Source organism: Anolis sagrei, chromosome 12 (assembly GCF_037176765.1).
Source record: "Anolis sagrei isolate rAnoSag1 chromosome 12, rAnoSag1.mat, whole genome shotgun sequence".
NCBI lineage: Eukaryota > Metazoa > Chordata > Lepidosauria > Squamata > Dactyloidae > Anolis > Anolis sagrei.
The window spans coordinates 7,616,619-7,641,468 of NC_090032.1; the positions used below are offsets into that span (position 1 = coordinate 7,616,619).

Consider the following 24,850-nt stretch of genomic DNA (forward strand, 5'->3'; position numbering starts at 1 on the left):
TCCCTGTGCCTGCCTCCTTTTCCTCTAAATCAAAGCAGCTTTTGAGGTTTTAGCTCCCCCTGCTGGCCTTTACATAGGATTCGTGTCAGGAGCGACTTGAGAAACTGCAAGTCGCTTCTGGTGTGAGAGAATTGACTGTCTGCAAGGATGTTGCCCAGGGGACGCCTGGATGTTTTACTATCCTGTCCCCGCATGAGAAGCTGGAGCTGACAGATGGGAGCTCACCCTTCTCTCCAGGTTCAAACCGCTGACCTTTTGGTCAGCAGTCCTGCCGGTACAAGGGTTTAAACCACTGTGCCATGGGAGGCTCCACGTCTTCAAGTTGATTCCCATCGGCACCAGATCCCATCTGATCTTGGAAGCGAAGCTAAGTCATTGCTTTCAAACAGATTGTGTGGTTTGATTTTATGCTGCCTTCACGTCTTAGCATGATGGGAGGGACATAAAGAGTGGTCTAAACAACTAAATCAGTGTTTCTGAACCTGAGGGTTGGAATCCTTGGGAGGTCGCGAGGGGGTGTCAAAGGGCTTGCAAAGACCATTAGGAAACACAGTATTTTCTGTGTGGGAAGTTTGGCCCAATTGTATTATTGGTGGGGTTCACAATGCTCTTTGATTGTAGGTGAACTATAAATCCCAGCAACTACAACTCCCAAATGTCAAGGTCTATTTTCCCCAAACTCCACCAGTGTTGGGAATATTGAGTATTTGTGACAAGTTTGGTGCAGATCCATCATTATTTGTGTCCACAGTGTTCTCTGGTTGTAGATGAACTACAACTTCAAAACTCAAGGTCAATGCCCACCAAACCCTTCCAGTAGTTTATGTTGATCATGTGTGCCAAGTTTGGTTCAATTCCACCGATGGTGGAGTTCAGAATACGCTTTGATTGTATGTGAACTATAAATCCCAGCAACTACAACTCCCAAATGTCGAGGTCTATTTTCCCCAAACTCCACCAGTCTTCACATCTGGGCATATTGAGTATTTCTACCAAGTTTGGTCCAAATCCATCATTATTTGAGTCCACAGTGTTCTCTGGTTGTAGATGAACGACAACTCCAAAACTCAAGATCAATGCAAACCAAACCCTTCCAGTATTTTCTATTGGTGATGGGAGTTCTGTGCGCCAAGTTGGTTCAATTCTATCATTGGTGAAGTTCAGAATACTCTTTGATTATATGTGAACTTTAAATCCCAGGAACTACAACTCCCAAATTACAAAATCAATCCCACTCCCCAGCACCACCAGTATTCAAATTTGGGCATATCGGGTATTTGTGCTAAATTTGGTCCAGTGAATGAAAATATCAGATATTTAAATTACAATTCATAACAGTTGCAAAATGACAGTTATGAAGTAGCAACGAAAATAATGTTATGGTTGGGGGTCACTACAACATGAGGAACTGTGTTAAGGAGTCATGGCTTTAGGAAGGTTGAGAACCACTAATCTAAATGTTTAATTCCTGCATCCCATGAACAGCTCCGGAGCACACATGTTGCAGCCAGGAAGGAAATAATGAATGTCAATCCTCACCCGATTGGTCCTCAGTGGTGTCGGCCTCGTGGATTTGGTTGTCGAACCACATGTGGGCCACGGTCATCCGGTTCTGGGTCAGGGTCCCCGTCTTGTCTGAGCAGATGGTGGAGGTGGAACCCAAGGTCTCCACCGCCTCCAGGTTCTTCACCAGGCAGTTCTTGCGCGCCATGCGCTTGGCAGTCAAGGTCAGGCAGACCTGGTTGGAGGGAGACAGAAGTCAGGGTGAACCTGGGTGACTTTTTGGTAATGTCTCCTTGGAGTACAGACCCTTTAGTGGTGTCTTTTAGTAGAAGAGTAACTCTCCTTTTGGTCCCAATCACACATTCCCACCTATGACTCTCGGGGTCACACACTGGCCCAAATCCGACACCAGTTTCAAACAAAAACAAATGTTTATGGCTCGAATCTCCCATGAAGTTGAGGACCTTGAAATAAACCATCAAGCTTAAGGCACATGGAGATACACCTTTTTGGTTGCATGTCCATGTGGCACTATGTCTTTAGCTCAATGGTTCTCAATAGAATAGAATAGCTTTATTGTCATTGTACAATGAAATTAAGTGTTTTCCCCACTATATATTACAAAATCAATGCACCCATCCCTCCACGCTCCAGCCACTACCACCGCACAGCCCCCAATGCTTTGAACTGGACTATATGGCAATGTAGACTCAGATAACACAGTTCAAAGCAGATATTGTGGGATTTTCTGCCTTGATATTCTGGGTTATATGGCTGTCTGGAACGTCCCTCAGTCTGTCTGTCCTTGTCTTTGTAACTGTAAGACTGTAGGATCTATATAGCAATATTAAATAACCACTCACAAGTCGTTTCTGCTTTGAAATGGATATATTGCTTGTATCTCTGCAGCAAAGAAAGACACTACTGACTTTTTCCCACCACTACTTCCTTTAATACACCTTTCCTGCCCATTCCCCCCCAAGAGTTGGAAGAGACCTCATGGGCCATCCAGTCCAACCCCATTCTGCCAAGAAACAGGAATATTGCATTCAAAGCACCCCTGACAGATGGCCATCCAGCCTCTGTTTAAAAGCCTCCAAAGAAAGAGCCTCCACCACACTGCGGGGCAGAGAGTTCCACTGCTGAATGGCTCTCACAGTCAGGAAGTTCTTCCTCATGTTCAGATGGAATCTCCTCTCTTGTAGTTTGAAGCCATTGTTCCATTGCGTCCTAGTCTCCAGGGAAGCAGAAAACAAGCTTGCTTCCTCCTCCCTGTGGCTTCCTCTCACATATTTATACATGGCTATCATATCTCCTCTCAGCCTTCTCTTCTTCAGGCTAAACATGCCCAGCTCCTTAAGCCACTCCTCATAGGGCTTGTTCTCCAGACCCTTGATCGCTTTAGTCTCCCCCCTCTGGACACATTCCAGCTTGCCAATATCTCTCTTGAAATGTGGTGCCCAGAATTGGACACAATATTCCAGGTGTGGTCTAACCAAAGCAGAATAGAGGGGTAGCATGACTTCCCTGAACCTAGACACTATGCTCCTATTGATGCAGGCTAAAATCCTATTGGCCTTTTTTGCCGCCACATCACATTGTTGGCTCATGTTTAACTTGTTGTCCACGAGGACTCCAATATTTTTTTCACACGTACTGCTCTCGAGCCAGGCATCATCCCCCATTCTGTATTTTTGCATTTCGTTTTTTTCTGCCTAAGTGGAGTAACTTGCATTTGTCCCTGTTGAACTTCATTTTGTTAGTTTTGGCCATTCATCTCTCTAATCTGTCAAGATAGTTTTGAATCCTGCTCCTGTCCTCTGGAGTATTGGCTCTCCCTCCCAATTTGGTGTCGTCTGCAAACTTGATGATCCTGCCTTCTCACCCTTCATCTAAGTCATTAATAAAGATGTTGAACAGGACCGGGCCCAGGACGGAAACCTGCTTGTGGCACTCCACTCGTCACTTCTTTCCAAGATGAAGAGGAAGCATTGGTGAGCACCCTCTGGATTCGTCCATTTAACATTCAGTTCCCGGATGCTCCAGCAAACATAGCTAACCCTTAGGGATTCTGGGAGGTGAAGTCCAAAACATTTGGAGGGCCAAAGACTGAGACCCTGTGCTGTGGCTTTCTTGGGGAGACATAAAAGAAAGAACTGGGCAACAAGTCACATCAGAGGAAAGACATTATGAACCGTGGCTCTTCCTCTAACTGTGTCTCTTCTTCTAACCCAGGGATCCTCAAACTATTTAAACAGAGGGCCAGGTCACAGTCCCTCAAACTGTTGGAGGGCCAGATTATAATTTGAAAAAAGCATGAATGAATTCCTATGCACACTGCACATATGTTATTTGTAGTGCATAAAAACACTTAAAAATAATACAATAATTAAAATGAAGAACAATTTTAACAAATATAAACTTATTAGTATTTCAATGGGAAGTGTGGGCCTGCTTTTGGCTGATGAGATGGGATTGTTGTTGTTGTTGTTGTGTGCTTTCAAGTCGTTTCAGACTTAGGTTGAGCCTGAGCAAGGGCCGGTAAATGACCTTGAAGGGCCGTATCCGGCCCTCGGGCCGTAGTTTGAGGACCCCTGGTCTAACTCATGCTCTTCCTCTAACCTGGTAGGCTGTTAGGAATTATGGGAGTTGAAGTCCAAAACATCTGGAGGGCCAAAGTTTACCCATGCCTGTTCTAACTCAAACCCAGAGTTTGGAAAACTAACTTTTCCTGCAATTTATGATTTTTTTGTTGATTGTTTATTGTCCATTCATAGGTTTTGTTTTGCACTTGTTGTATTTTGCATGTCACACTTTGAGTGTTTTGTGAACCATCCCAAGTCCCTCTGGGAGATGATGGTGGGATATAAATAAATAAATAAATTATTTATTATTAATTATTATTATTATTATTATTCCCCCAAGTGCTGGGGCTGGAGGCACGCACCGTGACAGTAGCCAGTAGCCCTTCAGGGACGTTGGCCACAATGATGCCGATGAGGAAGATGACGGCCTCCAACCAAGTGTAGCCCAGGATGAGGGAGAGGATGAAGAAGGAGAGCCCCAGGAAGACGGCCACTCCGGTGATGATGCGGATGAAGTGCTCAATCTCCATGGCAATGGGGGTACGGCCCACCTCCAGGCCAGACGCCAAGGAAGCAATGCGTCCCATCACTGTGCGATCGCCAGTGGAGATGACAATGCCCCGGGCCGTACCTGTATTGAGACAAAGGGTGGGCTTACCAAGAGGCACGTGCCCTTCTTGCCCTCCTATTCCGGGGCCTATGCTGCTCCCCTAGTACTTTCCTTTATTTTCTCTTACCTTCCACGCAATTGGTGGAGAAGAAGCAAATGTTGCGAGTCTCCAGCGGGTTTTCATGGGTGAACTCGGGCGAACGGGTCTGCGGTTCCGACTCGCCGGTCAAGGAGGAGTTGTCCACCTGCCCAAGGCAAAGGAAGAAGCTGCCTTACGATCTCAGAAACATAGGTGGATCCTGCAACTGTTGTCGAGCACAGCTCCTCCCATCCCAATGATTTATAGTTCTCCAAGGACACCAAAATGAAATAAGTAATTTCCCCTGGTGGCATAGTGGGTTAAACCGTTAAGCTGCTGAACTTGGCGGTTTGAATCTGGGGGGTGGGATGAGCTCCCGCTGTTAGCCCCAGCTTCTGCCAACCTAGCAGTTCGAAGCTGGGAGCTCACACTGAACCCCGGATGTGAACCTGCGACTTTTCGGTTAGCAAGTTTAGCAGCTCAGCCGTTTAACTCACTGTGCCACCGAGGCTCCAATAATAAATAAATAATAAGGGGCCACGGTAGCACAGTGGGTTAAACTGCTAGCTGCCGGAAAGCTGCTGACCACAACGTTGGCTGTTCAAAGCCACAAGTCAGGGTGAGCTCTCGACTGTCAGCCCTAGTTTCTGTCAGCCTAGCAGTTTGAAACCATGCAATGCGAGTAGATCAATAGGTACTGCCTCGGTGGGAAGGTAAAAGGGTGCCCAATGCAGATATGCAGACATGCTGGCAACACGATCGGAGATGTCCATGGACAACAAGCTCCTTGGCATGGAAAATAGAAAAAATAGAAGAAGAGCGCCTCCTTGTGGCTGGAGTTGAGCATTGTCTTCAGACTCCGGAGATGGAAAAAGGGGAAGGCCTTTACCTTTGTTTGTTTTGAATGTTGATGTTCATTGTGGGTGTAAAAAGGCATTGAATTTTTGCTTCATATGTGGATTGTAATCCACTCTGAGTCCCTCCGGGGAGATAAAGTGGAATATAAATATAGTATATTATTATTATCACTAGCTGTACCCGCCACGTGTTGCTGTGGCCAACCTTCCCTCCCTCTTTCTCTCCTTCCTTCCCTCTTTTTCTTTCCCTATCTCTCTTCTTTCTTCCCTCTCTACCTGTTTCTTTCCTCCCTTTCTTTGCTCTTTGGTTACACATTTCCTTCCCTATCTTTTGTTCCTTCTCTCCTTCCTTCCCTCTCTTTTTCCTTTCACTTTTTTATTTCCTTCTCTCCTTCCTTGCTTCTCTATCTTTCTTTCTTTCTTTCCTTCCTTCTTTCCCTCCCTCCTTCCCTCTTTCCCTCCTTCTCTCATTACTTCTTGACTGTCCCTTCCATTTAATATTGTATTTATATCTTACATAGAAAGAAGGAAAGGAGGAAGGAAGGAGGGACATGAAGGAAGGAAAAAGGAAGGGAGGGAGGGAAAGAAGGGAAGGAAGGAAAAGAAAGAAGGAGGGACAGGGAGGGAGGGGAAGGAAGGAGGGAGGGAGGGAAAGAAAGGAGGGGGATGAAGAAAGGAGGGAGAAAAGGAAATGAAGGGGAAGGAAATGAAGAAAGGGAAAGAAGTAGGAAAGGGAGAGAGGGGGGAAAAGAAGGAAAGGAAGGAGAAGGAAAGAAAGGAAGGACGGAAAGGGAGGAAAGAAGGGAAGGGAGGGAGAGAAGGAAGGTCCTTCATTCAAGCACCGTGGACCTTCCTCGCCACTGACACCACCTTTACTGGTTTGTGCCAGATTATCATTATTATTATTATTATTACTACTACTACTACTACTACTACTACTACTACATCAACCTCACCTTACAGCCGTGAGAGGAGATAATCCTTAAGTCGGCAGGAACCCGGTCTCCTCCTTTCACCTCCACTAGATCTCCAACCACCACACTTTCAGCGTTGATTGAGAGCTTCTCGCCTTCCCGAACCACCAAAGCTTGCTGTGGATGAAAGGCATTAAAGCTGTAGCAGATGCCACAAAGGTACCCAGTTATCCACCTGACAGAGAAGGCAAAAGACCTTGGAAAACGACAACTTCCGGGAGTCCAAAGCATAAAGCCATGGCAGTTCAAGGGGTGTTTTGCTACTGTTATGAAACACAATGTAAATATTTGATATGCAGGATGTATCTTCATTCACTGGACAAAATTGGGCACAAATACCCGATATGGCCAAATTTGAATACTGGTGAGGTTGGGGGGGGGGGGTTGATTTTGTGATTTGGGAGTTGTAGTTCCTGGGATTTATAGTTCGCCTACAATCAAAGAGCATTCTGAACTCCACCAATGATGACATTGAACCAAACCTAACACCCATCACCAACAAAAAATACTGGGTTTGGTGAGCATTGATCTTGAGTTTAGGAGTTGTAGTTTTCCTACATCCAGAGAGTACTGTAGACTCAAACAATGATAGATTTTGACTAAACTTGGCACAAATACTCGAAATGCCTAAATCTGAACACTGGTGGAGGTTGGGGAAAACAGACCTTTGACATTTGGGAGTTGTAGTTGCTGGGATTTATAGTTCACCTACAATCAAAGAGCAGTTTGATCTCCACCAATGATAAAATTGAACCAAACTTGGCACGCCGAACTCCCTTGATCAACAAAAAATACTGGGTTTGGCGAGCATTGACCTTGAGTTTAGGAGTTGTAGTTCACCTGAATCCAGAGAGTACTGTGGACTCAAACAATGATAGATTTTGACTAAACTTGGCACAAATACTCAAAATGCCTAAATGTGAGCAGTGGTGGAATTTGGGGGGAAATAGACCTTGACATTTGGGAGTTGTAGTTGCTGGGATTTATAGTTCACCTACAGTCAAAGAGCAGAGAGAGACAGAATTGGGCCAAACTTCTCACACAGAACCCCAATGACCAACAGAATATACTGTGTTTTCTGGTGGTATTTTAGTGACCCCTCTGACACCCCCCTTCCAACCGCCCAGGGGATGAGAAACGCTACCGCATGAAGTTTCCAAACTTTGGAACACACATAGCATAGAATGGTATGCATTAGTGTTCCTGTCTTGGCCACAAGAGGACACTGAGATACAGCCTATCTCGCAATATGACCATTATTCTCTCTGCAGCGGTTTTTCTCCTTTTAGGAGATGGAAAATAGTTCCTGGAGCAGAAAAATTCATCTCCCTTGGCAACCTTTCTCAGGAGTCTGACGCACAAGAAGAAAGAAGCTTGCGGACGTGTAAGGCGTCTTGTTCTGACCGCCTCACCCAAAGCCTTCACACATTTCTGGGGTTTTTCTCCCTGCCTTGTGTGTTAAACAAACTCATCCAAATAAGCATTACGTTTCTTTTTATTAGACAGTTTTATATCTCACAACAAAGCTGGTTTTAAACAACAGAATAGCAGCCAGTTTGGGCAACTTTTGCAACATTGGTCGTGCGGTTAGTTAAACCACTATGTGTGTGTATCCAGGTGATGTTGCACTGCATGTCCCATTATTCCCTATCCCATTGACAAGGCTAAAGGAAATGCCAAGGATTCCATAGCACTGAGCCTTGGCAGTTAAAGTGGTGCCAAACTGCATGAATTACACAATGTAGATGCACCCAAAATTGCTTGGTTTGTTTAGTTCTTTTATATGATTACTAGCCATCCCCTGCCACACGTTGTTGTGGCCCAGTCTTGTTTATATGTGTTTTATGTGTGTATATATGTGTATATATGTGGTTATGTGCATGCATTGTAATACATAATTTTTAAAAATTGGCTTTTTAAGTCCCTTCCGCTGTGTTTTCCAGTGTTTTTATGAGTGATGGTCACTTGTTGGCCTGAGAGGTGTTTTTGAGTTATGTTAATCCCTCAAACGAACATTACATTTCTATTTACGTGGTGGCGCAGTGGTTAAACACTGGTCTGCTAAACTTGTTGACCGAAAGATCACAGGTTTGAATCCGGGGAGCGACATGTCAGCCCCAGCTTCTGTCAACCTAGCAGTTCAAAAACATGCAAATATGGGTAGATCAATAGGTAACAGCGCTCCATGGGAAGGTAACAGCGCTCCATGCAGTCATGCTGGCCACATGACCTTGGAGGTGTCTGTGGACATGTGTGTAAGTGTATATGTATGTGTGTGTATACTGTATGTGTAAATTTGTATGTGCTTGCATATATTTCTGTGTTTATATGTGTATATGTATATTGTGTATATATGTGTGCTTGTGTATATGCATGTATGTGTATATGTGTGCAAGTGTATATGTAGGTGTGTATATGTGCATATTTGTGCGTGCTTGAGTATATATATGTGTGTCTGTCTGTATGTGTGCTTGTGTATATGTATACGAATGTATATGTATATATGGTTTATTTGGGGGGGGGGGGTTAAAGTCCATTCTGCTAGTTTTTTGTGTGTGTTTTTAGAGGTGATGGTCACTTGTTGGCCTAATAGGTGTATTGTGTCCAAATTTGGTGTCAATTTGCCCAGTGGTTTTTGAGTTATGTTAATTCCACAAACAAACATTACATTTTTATTTATATAGACTAGCCGTCCCCTGACTACAACTCCCAAATGTCAAGGTCTATTTTCCCCAAACTCCATTTGTGTTCATATTTGGGCATATGGAATATTTGTGCCAAGTTTGGTCCAGATCCATCATTGTTTGAGTCCACAGTGCTCCCAGGATGTAGGTGAACTACAGCTCCAAAACTCAAGGTCAATGCCCACCAAACCTTTCTAGTGTTTTCTGTTGGTCATGGGAGTCCTGTGTGCCACGTTTGGTTCAATTCCATCATTGGTGGAGTTCAGAGTGCTCTTTGTTTGTAGGTGAACTATAAATCCCAGCAACTACAACTCCCAAATGACAAAATCAATTTTTTGAGTGATGGTCACTCCTTGGGTTAGTAGGTGTCTTGTGGCCAAATTTGGCAACAATTCATCTAGTGATTCTTGAGTTATGTTAATCCCACAAACGAACATTACATTTTTATTTATTATTATTTTCGTAAATATATATTCATGATTTTACTGCTATTTAGAAGAGGGAACTTGTTTGAAGTTGCCAATAGCAGATGGATGTCAACAATTGGGATTTGCAAAGCTTCAGTGCAAGGAATGGGGAGTGCAATCCACCGCCAAGTGGCTAGACCTCATGGTTCAAAGTCCCAATCCTTGACAGTTTCCCATCTTGCGGCATGAAACAGACACCGAGGAAATGCAGAAATGTACCTGTGGCACCATGTTTTTGAAGGAATCCATAATTTTGGAGCTCTTGGCCTCCTGATAGTAGGAAAAGCAGCCCGTGACTATCACGACCGCAGCCAGGACGACCCCCAGATACAGCTAGGAAAGAAATGTGAATATTGGTAAACCATGAAATCTAACAAATTCCATATCCTGGATAAAATCCAAATCATGTTAAACTGATATGTAAACACATAGTTCTTTATAATGTTTTCAGACCAGAAACCACCACAAAGCTCAAGCCCAACAACTTGGATCTTGGAACCATTGGGTTCCGGGTGTAAATGCAGCCAATACATCTGAATGAAACTTATTCTAATACTACTACTACAACAGCAGCAGCAGCAACCACTACTACTACTACCAACAACTTAGATCTTGGAACCATTGGGTTCTGGGTGTAAATGCAGCCAAAACATCTGAATGAAACTTATTCTAATACTACTACTACAACAGCAGCAGCAGCAACCACTACTACTACTACTACCAACAACTTGGATCTTGGAACCATTCGGTTCTAGGTGTAAATGCAGCCAATACATCTGAATGAAACTTATTCCAATACTACTACTACTACTACTACAGCAGCAGCAGCAACCACTACTACTACTACTACCAACAACTCTGATCTTGGAACCACTGGGTTCTGGGTGTAAATGCAGCCAATACATCTGAATGAAACTTATTCTAATACTACTACTACAACTACAACAGCAGCAACCACTACTACTACTACTACCAACAACTCTGATCTTGGAACCATTGGGTTCTGGGTGTAAATACAGCCAATACATCTGAATGAAACTTATTCTAATACAACAACAACAGCAACAAATAATAATAATAATAATAATAATAATAATAATAATAGCACTAATACTAATAATAATTATACTATGTAATGCTATTTTTGTTTCTGTATTATAAATGTCATTTCCTAATCGGTTCTATCTTTAAAATATGGAAAAAGTTTATCCAACTGCAAAAACTTTGGGTTGCTGTGAGTTTTCCGGGCTGCCTGGTAATGTTCCAGAAGCATTCTCTCCTGACGTTTTGCCCACATTTATGGCAGGCATCCTCCGAGATTGTGAGATCTGTTGTAAACTAGAAGAGTGAGGATGATATATCTGAGGAATGGTGTCCAGGGTGGGAGAAAGAACTCTTGAGGCAAGTGTGAATGTTGCAATTGGCCACCTGGACTAGCATTTAATGGCCTAGCAACATCCTGCTCGCTCCAGTTTGTGGCACCCCTTCCTCTTTGTCTATAGGGACTTACGTTGTCGTTGGATGGCTCGTCCTCCATGGCCGCTTGGATGCTGTAAGCCAAGAAGCAGAGGATGGCCCCGATCCACAGCAGGATGGAGAAGCCCCCAAAGAGCTGCCGGCAGAACTTGACCCACTCGGGAGTCGTGGGCGGAGGGGTCAAGGCATTTGGGCCATCGCGGGCCAGGATCTCTGCTGCCCGAGTATTTGTCAAGCCCTGTGGATGGAGGAGGAGGAAAAAAACATGGAATGGAGAGGGAGAGGAGGAGAAGAATTGGACCCAATGAATGAGGCGATACAAATATAGTAAAGGTGACACCCGGCTTGAAAATAGTCCGTGGGAAAGGGACCTAGGAGTCTTAAGAGACCACAAAGTCAAGAGCAGTGGTTCTCAACCTTCCTAATGTGGTGACCCCCAACCATAACATTATTTTCGTTGCTACTTCATAACCATCATTTTGCTCCTGTTATGAATTGTAATGTAAATATCTAATATGCAGGATGTATTTTCATTCACTGGACCAAATTGGGCACAAATACTCGATACATCCAAATGTTAATGCTTATGGGGTTGGGGTGGATTGATTTTCTCATTTGGGATTTGTAGTTGCTGGGATTTGTAGTTCACCTACAATCAAAGAGCATTCTGAACTCCACCAATGATGGAATTGAGCCAAACTTGGGATACAGTAATATGGATGGATGGATGGATGGATGGAGAGATAGATGAATGGATGGATAGATAGATACTTGGGTGCATCATTGAGCAGAGCAGTAATATGGATAGATGGATGGATAGATGGATGGATGGATGGATGGATACTTGTATGAAGAGCAGTAATATGGATGGATGAATGGATGGAGAGATAGATGAATGGATGGATAGATAGATACTTGGGTGCATCATTGAGCAGAACAGTAATATGGATAGATGGATAGATGGATGGATAGATAGATGGATGGATAATTGTATGAAGAGCAGTAATATGGATGGATGGATGGATGGATGGATGGATGGATGGATGGACGAATGGACGGATGGACGGATGGATGGATGGATAGACAGATGAATGGATGGATAGATAGGTACTTGGGTGCATCATTGAGCAGAGCAGTAATATGGATAGATGGATGGATAGATGGATGGATACTTATATGAAGAGCAGTAATATGGATGGATGGATGGATGGATGGATGGAGAGATAGATGAATGGATAGATAGATAGATACTTGGCTGCATCATTGAGCAGAGCAGTAATATGGACGGATGGATGGATACTTGTATGAAGAGCAGTAATATATATGGATGGATGGATGGATGGATGGATGGATGGATGGAGAGAAAGATGAATGGATGGATAGATAGATACTTGGGTGCATCATTGAGCAGAGCAGTAATATGGATAGAGGGATGGATAGATGACTGGATGGATGGATGGATGGATGGATGGATGGATGGAGAGATAGATGAATGGATAGATGGATGGATGGATAGATAGATAGATAGATAGATAGATAGATAGATAGATAGATAGATACTTGGGTGCATCATTGAGCAGAGCAGTAATATGGATAAATGGATCAATGGATGGATACTTGTATGAAGAGCAGTAATATGGATGGATACTTGGGTACATCATTGAGCAGAGCAGTAATATGGATAGATGGATGGATAGATGAATGGATTGATGGATGGATGGATGGATACTTGTATGAAGAGCAGTAATATGGATGGAGAGATAGATGAATGGATGGATAGATAGATAGATACTTGGGCGCATCATTGAGCAGAGCAGTAATATGGATAGATGGATGGATGGATGGATGGATGGATGGATGGATGGATAGATAGATAGATAGATAGATAGATAGATAGATAGATAGATGGGTGGGTGGGTGGATGGATGGATGGATGGATGGATGGATGGAGAGAAAGATGAATGGATGGATAGATAGATACTTGGGTGCATCATTGAGCAGAGCAGTAATAAGGGATAGATGGATGGATAGATGGATGGATGGATGGATGGATACTTGTATGAAGAGCAGTAATATGGATGGATGGATGGAGTGATAGATGAATGGATGGATAGATACTTGGGTGCATCATTAAGCAGAGCAGTAATATAGATAGATGGATAGATAACCAACAGAAAACACTGGAAGGGTTTGGTGGGCATCGACCTTGGATTTGAGAGTTGTAGTTCACCTACATCCAGAGAGCACTGTAGACTCAAACAATGATGGCACGAATACTTGTAGTTCGTGTACAATCAAAGAGCATTCTCAACTCCGCCAATGATGGAATTGAGCCAAACTTGGCACACAGAACTCCCATCATCAACAGAAAACACTGGAAGGGTTTGGTGGGCATTGACCTTGGATTTGGGAGTTGTAGTTCAGATACATCCAGAGAGCACTGTAGACTCAAACAATGATGGATCTGGACCAAACTTGGCACAAATATTACATATGAACACAGTTGGAGTTTGGGGGAAATAGACCTTGACATTTGGGAATTGTAGTTGCTGGGGGTTATAGTTCACCTACATCCAGAGTGCACTGTGGACTCAAACAATGATGGATCTGGACCAAACTTGGCATGAATGCTCAATATGCCCAAATGTGAACACTGGTGGAGTTTGGGGAAAATAGACATTGACAGTTGGGAGTTGTAGTTGCTGGGATTTATAGTTCACCTACAATGAAAGAGCATTCTGAACTCCACCAACAATAGAATTGGGCCAAACTTCCCACACAGAACCTCTATAACCAACAGAAAATACTGTGTTGTCTTTTGTGACCCCTCTGACACCCCCTCACAACCCACCCACGTGTCCCAATCCCCAGGTTGAGAAACACTGGTCAACAGCATGATGTGATAGCTGAATATAAGCTAATGCAATTCTAGGCTGCATCAATAGGAGTATAGTGTCTAGGTGGAGGAATATCATATCCCCGTCCTCTTCTGCTTGAGAAGGGAACAAGTTTGCTTTCTGCTGTTCCAGAGTCTAGGACACAGAGCAATGATATTCCATCTAAACATCAGAAAGAACTTCCTTTTTGGAAGGGGTAATTTCCCTAGGAGTTGCCAATGAAGGGACAGGGCAACACAATATATGAAGGTGGAGGTCTTGTAGGTGGTTTATCAATAATAGTGACCTTAAACACCTCATTCCGGTGGACTCACCCGAGACAGATCCACTTGATACTTCCTGCTGATCTCGTCCAGAGAGAGTCTATGGTCATCCTGGCAAAAAAGAACGAAGAGTGAGCGAGACACAGGCTTCGAAAGGCCATGAATCCCAGCCAAGGGCAGGAGAGCTGAATGTCCTTGGAGAGGAATCAGATCCCAAGGGAACGTAGGACTGGCAAATGAGGAGGCACATTCTTCCCGGCTCTCAGTTCCACCCAAGCATCTTCCCTTTTCTCTGGAGATCAAGCAGCCGAATCATCGAAAAAGGGACATTTGGAAACGGGAGATGGTCTTATATGCAACCATATGCCCAATTGGCACCCTTGGGACTGGTGTCACTGATTGAGTATGTTGTCATATACGCTTTCAATATTATTTTTTGTGTTTTGCTATGCGCTTTCTTAGATGCATTTGACAATATTGTGCCCGCCTCAAGAGAAAAGGAGAGGTGGGGTAATAAAAAAACATATTATTCTTATTGTAGTAGTACTATTATTATCATTGGGTTGCTGTGAGTTTTCTGGGCTGTAGGGCCATGCTCCAGAAGCATTCTCTCCTGATGTTTCACCCACATCTATGGCAAGCATCCTCAGCAGTTGTGAGGACCTCAAAACCTCTGAGGATGCCTGTCATAGATGTGGTGAATGTTTCTGGAACATGGCCATACATTTACGACACCATAAAAAAAATCTCTAGCAGTGTGCAAAAGAATGAGGAAGTACTCCATCAGTGTCACAAGTGGACGGTGAAGCGACAGCTCCCCCAGTGGCCAGAATTTGAAGCACAGAATCATAGAATTACAGAATCATAGAATCAAAGAGTTAGAAGAGACCTCATGGGCCATCCAGTCCAACCCCCTGCCAAGAAGCAGGAATACTGCATTCAAAGCACCCCTGACAGATGGCCATCCAGCCTCTGTTTAAAAGCTTCCAAAGCATACCCTCATAAAACTGGAAAGTTAAATAGCCTCTGTGTGTCTGTCTATATAGGTTGTGTGTCTATGGCATTGAATGTCTGCCATGTATATGTGCATTGTGATTCGCCTTGAGTCCCCTGCGGGGTGAGAAGGGTGGAATATAAATACTGCAAATAAATAAATAAATAAATAAATACAGCCCGGAAAACTCACAGCAACCCAGTGATTCTGGCCATGAAAGCCTTTGCAACACATTTGTATCATTATTATTATTATTATTATTATTATTATTATTATTACTATTATTGTTGTTATTATTATTATATTATTATTATTATTGTGTAGTAGTAGTAGTTGTTGTTGTTGTTGTGGTAATGCATGGTACCTTCCCATGGACCTCCTCCCATACCAAACCATACAGAATCCTAAGTTGTGTCTTGTCTATGTATATTATTTGCAAATCGCGATTCCAGTATATTACTGGTTCTTTCTATATCAAAAGGAGCCCCCAGTGGCGCAACGGATTAATCCGCTGAGCTGCTGAACTTGCTGATTTAAAGGTTGCAGGTTCACATCCGGGGAGCTGTTAGGATTTCTGGGAGTTGAAGGCCAAAACATCTGGAGACCCACAGGCTGAGAAAGTGAAGGAAGGGGAAGTGAAGGAAGGAAGGAGGGAGGGAGGGAAGGAAGGAAGGAAGGAAGGAAGGAAGGAAGAAGGGAGGGAGGGAGGGAGGGAGGGAAGGAAGGAAGGAAGGAAGGAAGGAAGGAAGGAAGGAAGGGATGGAAGGAAGAGAAAGGGAAGGAGACGATATATAGGAGGAGGGAAGGAAGGAAAGAGGAGAAGGAGAAAAGAAGGGAAGAAAAAAGGGACACCTCCCCTCTGAGAGTGTAAGCCAAGGCAACTGGTACCCCTCATAACATCCCCGGTTTCTTCTCTATCCCACCCCATTAGGTCTTACCAAGTTAACCTCCTTCTTGAGCTCATCCAGCTCTTTCTCCTTCTGCTTCTTCTTGCCTCCTCCATTTTCCGGCGTGGCCCCAGGAACCGTAGACTCTCGTCCTGCCTGCAAAGGGAAAGGCGGATATATTATGTCCAAGGAGATGGATATGAGCTACAGAGATGGAGAAAGGCTGCCTTTGGAGGGGTCTCTGACTTACAGAGACCTTTTCCAAGGGTTTTCTTTGCTATTCCAATGAGTTTTGCCATTCCTTTCCTCTGAGGTATGTGGCTTCTCCAAGGTCTCTCCACAGGTTTCAATGGACTAGGGTCAGAATTCGAACCCTAGTCTCCCTGTGTGACAGTCCAACAAACATTAATAATAATAATCATAATAATCATAATCATAATAATCTCCCAAAAAAGGACTTGGGGTGGCTAACAAGGCACTGAAATTATTAATAATAATAATAATAATAATAATAATAATAAACTATCTCCCAAAAAGGGACTTGGGGTAGCTAACAAGGCACTGAAATTATTATTATTATTATTATTATTATTAATAATAATAATAATAATAATAAACTTTATCTCCCAAAAAGGGGCTCAGGGAGGCTAATAAGGCACTGAAATAAATAATAATAATAATAATAATAATAATAATAATAATAAACTTTCTCCCAAAAAGGGACTTGGGGTGGCTAACAAGGCACTGAAATAAATAATAATAATAATAATAATAATAATAATAATAATAATAAACTTTCTCCCAAAAAAGGACTTGGGGTGGCTAACAAGGCACTGAAATAAATAAATAAAGTAAATAAATAACTAATAAACTATCTCCCAAAAGTACTTAGAGCGGCTAACAAGGCAGTGAAATAAATAATTATGATGATGATGATGATGATGATGATGATAATAATAATAATAATAAACTTTATCTCCCAAAAAGGGACTCGGGTGGCTAACAAGGCAGTTAAATTATTATTATTATTAATAATAATAATAATAAATTTTATCTCCCAAAAAGGGACTCGGGGCAGCTAACAAGGCACTGAAAGTGCAGTATAAACACCAACTATACATGAACGTAAAACAATATTGGCACATTGCCATTGGTTCTTCATTTGGTCATCTGTTTAGAGTTGAATGTTGTTGTTGTGTGCCTTCGAGTCAATTCTGGATTATGGTCACCATAACACAACACTATAATGGGGGAAACTTGGAACCAAGTCCCAGTGGATACCTAACGCTTGCAGTACACATTTTTGAAGCGTAAACAAAGATCGAGTTGTACGTGATTGCATGTTCCTTTATGGCAAATGGGGTTGGACTGGATGGCCTTGAGATCTCTCCCAGCTCTTGGATTCTGAGCCCAGTAAAAACAATATCCATAGTATGTAGCCATTTAAAGGCACAGAAAAAAGGGAAAGGTGGTAATTTGTGTCAGTGTATGATTTATGTATGATGTATGTTTAAATGTAATTTTATGTAGTAGAATTGTGATTGTAATAGACTGTAATAGAATTGTATTGCCAGGATGTATGTTTACACAAAAGAGCTGTGAGAATGTGACCCTGAGTTCTTGCTGTGTGAAGAATTAGGGAGTGTCAGAGATAACTCTATTCCAGCTGCAGTTTGTCTTTAGTGCCTATCTCTTTTGGTTAGTGTTCTTCACATCTTGTTCGCTCATGGTGTGTGTTGGATTTATGAACTGCTCAAGTAAAGCCAATGGGATTTTGGCCCGCATCAATAGGAGCATAGTGTCTAGATCTAGGGAAGTCATGCTCCCCTTGTATTCTGCTTTGGTTAAACCACACATGGAATATTGTGTCCAATTCTGGACACCACAATTCAAGAGAGATATTGTCAAGCTCGAATGTGTCCAGAGGAGGGTGACTCAAATGATCAAGGGTCTGGAGAACAAGCCCTATGAGGAGAGGCTTAAGGAGCTGGGCATGTTTAGCCTGAAGAAGAGAATGCTGAGAGGAGATAGGATAGCCATGTATAAATATGTGAGAGGAAGCCACAGGGAGGAGGGAGAAAGCTTGTTTTCGCTTCCCTGGAGACTAGGACGCAATGGAGCAATGGCTTCAAACTACAAGAAAGGAGATTCCATCTGAACATGAGGAAGAACTTCCTGACTGTGAGAGCCGTTCAGCAGTGGAACTCTCTCCGGGGAGTGTTGTGAAGGCTCCTTCTTCGGAAGCTTTTAAACAGAGGCTGGATGGCCATCTGTCAGGGGTGATTTGAATGCAATATTCCTGCTTCTTGCAGGGGGTTGGACTGGATGGCCCATGAGGTCTCTTCCAACTCTTTGATTCTATGAAAGCTGAAACCTGCTTTTTACTGGTGACTCCAGAGTCCATTATTCAGTGCTTCCATGATACTTCTCCTAGCGCTAACCATTTGGACCTCGTACCAGCCACTTTGGTGCTGATTCCTATAGGCAATGCCCTAATTTTCAAGGCTTGAAAGACTTCTAGTTAAAGGAGGGAACTTAAGGCGACTCGTAACCTGAGCCAGTTTCTCCCTGGCAGAGTCTTCAGGGGTTTCCTTCCTTCTGAAGCTTACATTTTGTGCCACACAGAGGCCGGGCTTGGAAAGTGAGGCATTGCCTTGGCAGCCCATTTGTCAGGGTGGGCGAACACAAGCAGAGAGAGAAAGAGCGAAAAAGAAAGAGAGATGTTGTTAGTACGCCAGGCATGTCTTGCCGAGATGCAAGCAAAGGAGCCCGACCGAAATCTGGCACGGACCAAAGGAAGTGGATGCAAGCCTTGTCCTTTCAGCCAGGCATTAAAAGGCCTCTATTCTCACTCTGGTCTCTCATTCAGTACGTCTTCTCCCCCTTCCCCTCCTTTTCCTTCTTTCCCTTTGTTGCTGGGATCTTGGCTTGGCAGCCTCGGGCACCTCATAGGCTCTTGGAGACATTCGAAAGTGTCCCTTCCCTGGCCTCACAAGGGGCAGCGAAGGAACGGCCAAGAAATCTCTCATTCCTTGCAACAGGAAACCTTATACACCAAGGATTCCCAAACTCTAGTCCAATGGTCAGGGATTCTGGGAGCTGGAGTCCACAAGACCTGGAAGGACCAGAATTTGGGAAACACTGCCTTCTATGCTGACTGCCCTTTGGTATTGCGATGCTGGAATGTGTCCAAAGAAAGGCGACTAAAATGATCAAGGGTCCGGAGAACAAGCCCTATGAGGAGCGGCTTAAAGAGCCGGGCATCTTTAGCCTGAAGAAGAGAAGGCTGAGTGGAGACATGATAGGCAGTAGGCATGTGCGATCCATGGTTCTAAAGTACTTACAAAACTAGGGGGCGCTGGTGCTTTGTTTCTAAAGTGTTTCTAAAGTTTTCGTGGTGAAAATTTCAGAACTCTAACAAAACTTGCAAAATTTCATTATAAATGGCAGTTCCTAATTGGGTCTGTCATACAAACATGGCAAAAGTTTATTACACAGCAAAATCTTTGTCTTTGTGCAAGGGACACATTTTGGTTTGTTGGGTCTCCACAAATTTAACAAAGTTGTTGCCTCAAAGATAAAGTTTCTGGAGTAAAGACGACACAATGAAACAGGAAATCACATTTTCAAACCAGGAACAGATTTTCAGTATTATTTAAAATGATTTATAAAAACTTTGAAAATCCACCGAAAATCAGTGGATAAGTCAAACGTTCTGAAATTTGGTGAGCTAACAGTGGTGAAATTTTGAGTTTTGTTAGAGTTCTGAAATGTTCACCACCAAAACTTTAGAAATACTTTATTTATTTATTTTTTGAAATATTTTTATTGGTTTATAGTAAAGATACATGGAAAGTGGGGGAATGTTTCGAAGAAGATAGTAAAGTTGGAAAGAAAGTATGTGATTGTAACTTCTATGCACATATAAAAGTTTAGAAATACTTTAGAAACAAAGCACCAGCACCTGCTAGTTTTGAAAGTACTTTAGAACCATTTAGAACCATGGATCGCACATGCCTAATGTTGTTGTTGTTGTTCATTCGTTCAGTCGTTTCCGACTCTTCGTGACTTCATGGACCAGTCCACGCCAGAGCTCCCTGTCGGTCGTCACCACCCCCAGCTCCTTCAAGGTCAATCCAGTCACTTCAAGGATACCATCCATCCATCTAATAGCCAGGTATAAATATGTGAGAGGAAGTCATAGGGAAGAGGGAGCAAGCTTGTTTTCAGATACCCTGGAGATTAGGACGTGGACCCCCCCCCCCCCCCCCCCCGCTATGTCAACTCCACTGTGTTCTATTTCTGAGCACAATTCAAAGTGCTGGTCTTGGCCTATAAAGCTCTATACAACTCCAGCCCAGCTTACTTGTCTGAACATATCTTCTTCTACATTCTACCTCGTAGTTTAAGAGCCACCAGGGAGGCCCTGCTCTTGGTCCCACCAGCCTCGCAAACACATCTGGTGGGGACGAGGGACAGGGCCTTCTCGGTGGTGGCCCCCCCACTTGTGGAATTTGCTTCCAGCGAGATTAGATAAGCATCCTCCCTCCTTTCTTTTTACGAAAAAACTGAAAATGCAGTTTTGGAACCAAGCTTTTGGCTAGCAGGCACAATGGCACTTTGAACATTGAACTGGACCATACGATTGTTATAATGGAAATGGCTTTATGATTGTTTAATTAATGTTTGTTTTTAATCTATTGTGTTTCTGGTTGCTTCTGGAGTCACTCTGGACCGTGCTCTTATCTACAAGAAGCACTGCCTGAACATCAAGCAAAAAATGGGTGCTGGAAACAATATCATACGAAAGCTGACTGGCACAACCTAGGGATCACAACCAGATACAGTGAAGACATCTGCCCTTGCGCTATGCTACTCTGCTGCTGAGTATGCATGCCCAGTGTGGAACACATCTCACCACGCTAAAACAGTGGATGTAGCTCTTAATGAGACATGCCGCATTATCACGGGGTGTCTGTGCCCTACACCACTGTAGAAATTACACTGCTTAGCCAATATTGCACCACCTGACATCCGCCGGGAAGTGGCAGCCAATAGTGAAAGGACCAAGGCAGAGACATCTCCAGATCATCCCCTGTTTGGGTATCAGCCAGCACGTCAATCAAGAAATAGTTTTCAAGATCTATAGAGACACTTGCTGGAACACCTCAGCAAGCGAGAGTCCAAAAGTGGCAGGGTCAAACCCAGAACCTCAACCAACGGCTGATACCAAATGAGAGACACACAGAAAACTGGGCGACTTGGAAGGCGCTGAACAAACTGTGCTCTGGCACCACGAGATGCAGAGCCAACCTCAAGAAATGGGGCCACAAAGTGGAATCCACGACATGCGAGTGCGGAGAAGAGCAAACCACTGACCAACTGCTGCAATGCACCCTGAGCCCTGCCACATGCACAAGGGAGGACCTTCTTGCGGCAACACCAGAAGCACTCCAAGTGGCCAGATACTGGTCAAAGGACATTGAATCAACTACCAAGCTTGCAAACTCTGTTTTGTCTGTTTGTTAAAAATTTGTTAAAAATGTAATACAATTGTCTGGTTGATACTGACCCGATAAATAAATAAAATCTATTGTGTTCAATAGAAATGAAGTTCAACGGGGACAAATGCAAGATACTCCACTTAGGCAGGAAAAACGAAATGCAAAGATACAGAATGGGGGACAATGCCTGGCTTGAGAGCAGTAGGTGTGAAAAAGATCTTGGAGTCCTCGTGGACAACAAGTTAAACATGAGCCAACAATGTGATGTGGCGGCAAAAAAAAGCCAATGGGATTTTGACCTGCATCAATAGGAGCATAGTGTCTAGATCTAGGGAAATCATGCTCCCCATGCTCTATTCTGCTCTGGTTAGACCACACTTGGAATATTGTGTCCAATTCTGGGCACCACAATTCAAGAGAGATATTGACAAGCTGGAATGTGTCCAGAGGAGGGCGACTACAATGATCAAGGGTCTGGAGAACAAGCCCTATGAGGAGCGCCTTAAGGAGCTGGGCATGTTTAGCCTGAAGAAGAGAAGGCTGAGAGGAGATAGGATAGCCATGTATAAATATGTGAGAGGAAGCCACAGGGAGGAGGGAGCAAGCTTGTTTACTGCTTCCCTGGAGACTAGGATGCAATGGAACAATGGCTTCAAACTACAAGAGAGGAGATTCCATCTGAACATGAGGAAGAACTTCCTGACTGTGAGAGCCGTTCAGCAGTGGAACTCTCTGCCCTGGAGTGTGGTGGAGGCTCTTTCTTTGGAAGCTTTTAAACAGAGGCTGGATGGCCATCTGTCAGGGGTGATTTGAATGCAATATTCCTGCTTCTTGGCAGGGGGTTGGACTGGATGGGCCATGAGGTCTCTTCCAACTCTTTGATTCTATGATTCTAAGAACTTCCTGACTGTAAAAGCCGTTCAGGAGTGGAACTCTCTGCCCTGGAGCATGGTGGAGGCTCCTTCTTTGGAAGCTTTTAAACAGAGGCTGGATGGCCATCTGTCAGGGGTGATTTGAATGCAATATTCCTATTTCTTGGCAGGGGGTTGGACTGGATGGCCCATGAGGTCTTTTCCAACTCTTTGATTCTATGATTCTATGATTTTATTTTGTTGTTATAATGTGATATTTGCAGCATCGAATTGTTGCCATTGTTAGCTGCTCTGAGTCCCCTCTCGGGGGTTGAGAAGGGTGGGGTAGAAATGTTGTAAATAAATAAACAAACAAACAAACAATGGCTTCAAACTATAAGAAAGGAGATTCCATCTGAACATTAGAAAGAACTTCCTGATTGTGACAGCTGTTCAGCAGTGGAACTCCCTGCCCTGGAGGACCAGGGGATCCAGTGCGAGGCAATGTAAAGGCACTAGAAGCAGTTTTTTGTTTAATGTATTGTCGAAGGCTTTCATGGCCGGAATCACTGGGTTGTTGTAGGTTTTTCGGGCTATATGGCCATGATCTAGAGGCATTCTCTCCTGACATTTCGCCTACATTTTTGTTTGACTTTTCGAAGTTGACGTTGATGGGAAAGCTCCCCCATTGCCAAGGACAACTGGCATTTGCAAAGGGACGCCTTACAGAGTTGCCTCAAGGGAATGAGAAGCAGGGCTTGGGAAGGTTTCGACGTTGAACTCCAGTTCCCAGGAGCCATGCTGTCTTGGGGATGCTGGGAGTCAGCGTCTCCCAAATCTCTCCAGACGCCGGGTCACGCCTTCCATGCCAACTGTGCCCAACTCCTTTCCTTACCTCAAGCCACCCCCAGACAGGACTAAACATGATCCTCTCTGTGTTATCCCTCATTTATAAATAGAAACAAATTAATAGGCTTTGGCACTGCCGGGGGGGATTTCTGCATACCGTCGCTGCCCTCGGTTTCCTGTCAGCCCCCTTCTAGATTCCTAGCACTGGGCAGTTTCTGGTTTATATATGACTACCTTGGATACTTGGTGTCACCCTGGTTATTTGAAAAGGTCGGTGTTTTAATTGTACAAAAATGCATATGGTTGTGGGTGAACTACAACTCCCATCATGCCAGGTTAACCCCCAGAAACTCCATCAGTACTTAATGTGCCGTCGCACCTGGAGGCTATAACTCTTAGTGAAAGAGGCATGGAAAGAGGCATGGACGTGGCATCTTTCCCCAGGGGATTGCTTCTTGCCCTCCCATAGGAAACTGGAACTCCCAAAGACCAAAACACAACAGATAACTCGAAATGGTACTTATTGTTCACAATGAGTTATCTTTCTCAGGCATAAGCTTGATGTTTCAACAGGGATAAAGGAAATATACTTTACAATCTCTGAAGCCCAAGGAGTTTGCAACTGAGAAGCTTTTCCTGTTTCCTCTTTCCTCAATGGCTGTGAATATCGGAATAAACACAACCCCAGTCCAATGGCCTTTGTTGAAGGGACAAGACCTTCCTCTGCTGCCAAAAGAACTGGTTTGAAGGCACTTGGGTCTCCTCAATGTTGTCCAGGACGATCTGGACATAAAGCATGAGTCCCAAGGGTAAAAAACCTTAGAATTGGTGCTGAGAGGTAATTTATGCAGGGGCTTTTAGAGCCAAGTCTCTTACTCATGTCCATCTGATAGACACTCTGATGGCAGAATGAGAGAAGGGAAGCACTCCCCTCCTCCAGGAAGAGGTGGAGCCAGGCAATACTGATTGACAGCTATAAATAACCAATCAATCCAACTATACATAAGCAGGGTAAAAAGGCAAGATTAAGCATGATACAACACTTTAAATCTTGCAACTAACAGTTCTACACATAGGTGGCGCCACTCGCGCTGTCGCACTTAAAGTTGGTTACGTTGGGCAAGTTTGTTCTAGATGCATCATCGGTGGGGTTCAGTGTGCTCTCTGGCTGCATGGTAAACTACAATTCCCACTACGGTGAGACAGTCCCCCAAAGTCTTCCAGTAGGTTGAGTTAGTCATGGGGGTTCTGTGTGCCAAATTGTGTTCAGGTCCAACATCAGTGGAGGTCACAGTTTCCCTGGTTGTGGGTGAACTACAACTCCCAGAAAGGAAGGACAGCTCCCCCCAAACCTCTCCAGTAATCACATT

General features: G+C 43.8%; 1 protein-coding gene across 1 annotated transcript in view; it reads right to left on the minus strand.

Moving 5' to 3' along the window:
- The window catches only part of LOC132764234 (sodium/potassium-transporting ATPase subunit alpha-2), a 61,220-nt gene that overhangs the window by 26,362 nt on the left and 10,008 nt on the right, over window positions 1-24,850 (minus strand). Inside the window, exons 2-9 of the mRNA XM_060758134.2 lie at window positions 16,328-16,432; window positions 14,447-14,506; window positions 11,270-11,473; window positions 9,979-10,092; window positions 6,591-6,725; window positions 4,826-4,943; window positions 4,451-4,719; window positions 1,540-1,738 (exon numbers count right to left, since the gene is read on the minus strand). Of these exons, the coding sequence (XP_060614117.1) occupies window positions 1,540-1,738; window positions 4,451-4,719; window positions 4,826-4,943; window positions 6,591-6,725; window positions 9,979-10,092; window positions 11,270-11,473; window positions 14,447-14,506; window positions 16,328-16,432 (1,204 nt within the window). The remainder of the gene's footprint in view (window positions 1-1,539; window positions 1,739-4,450; window positions 4,720-4,825; window positions 4,944-6,590; window positions 6,726-9,978; window positions 10,093-11,269; window positions 11,474-14,446; window positions 14,507-16,327; window positions 16,433-24,850) is intronic.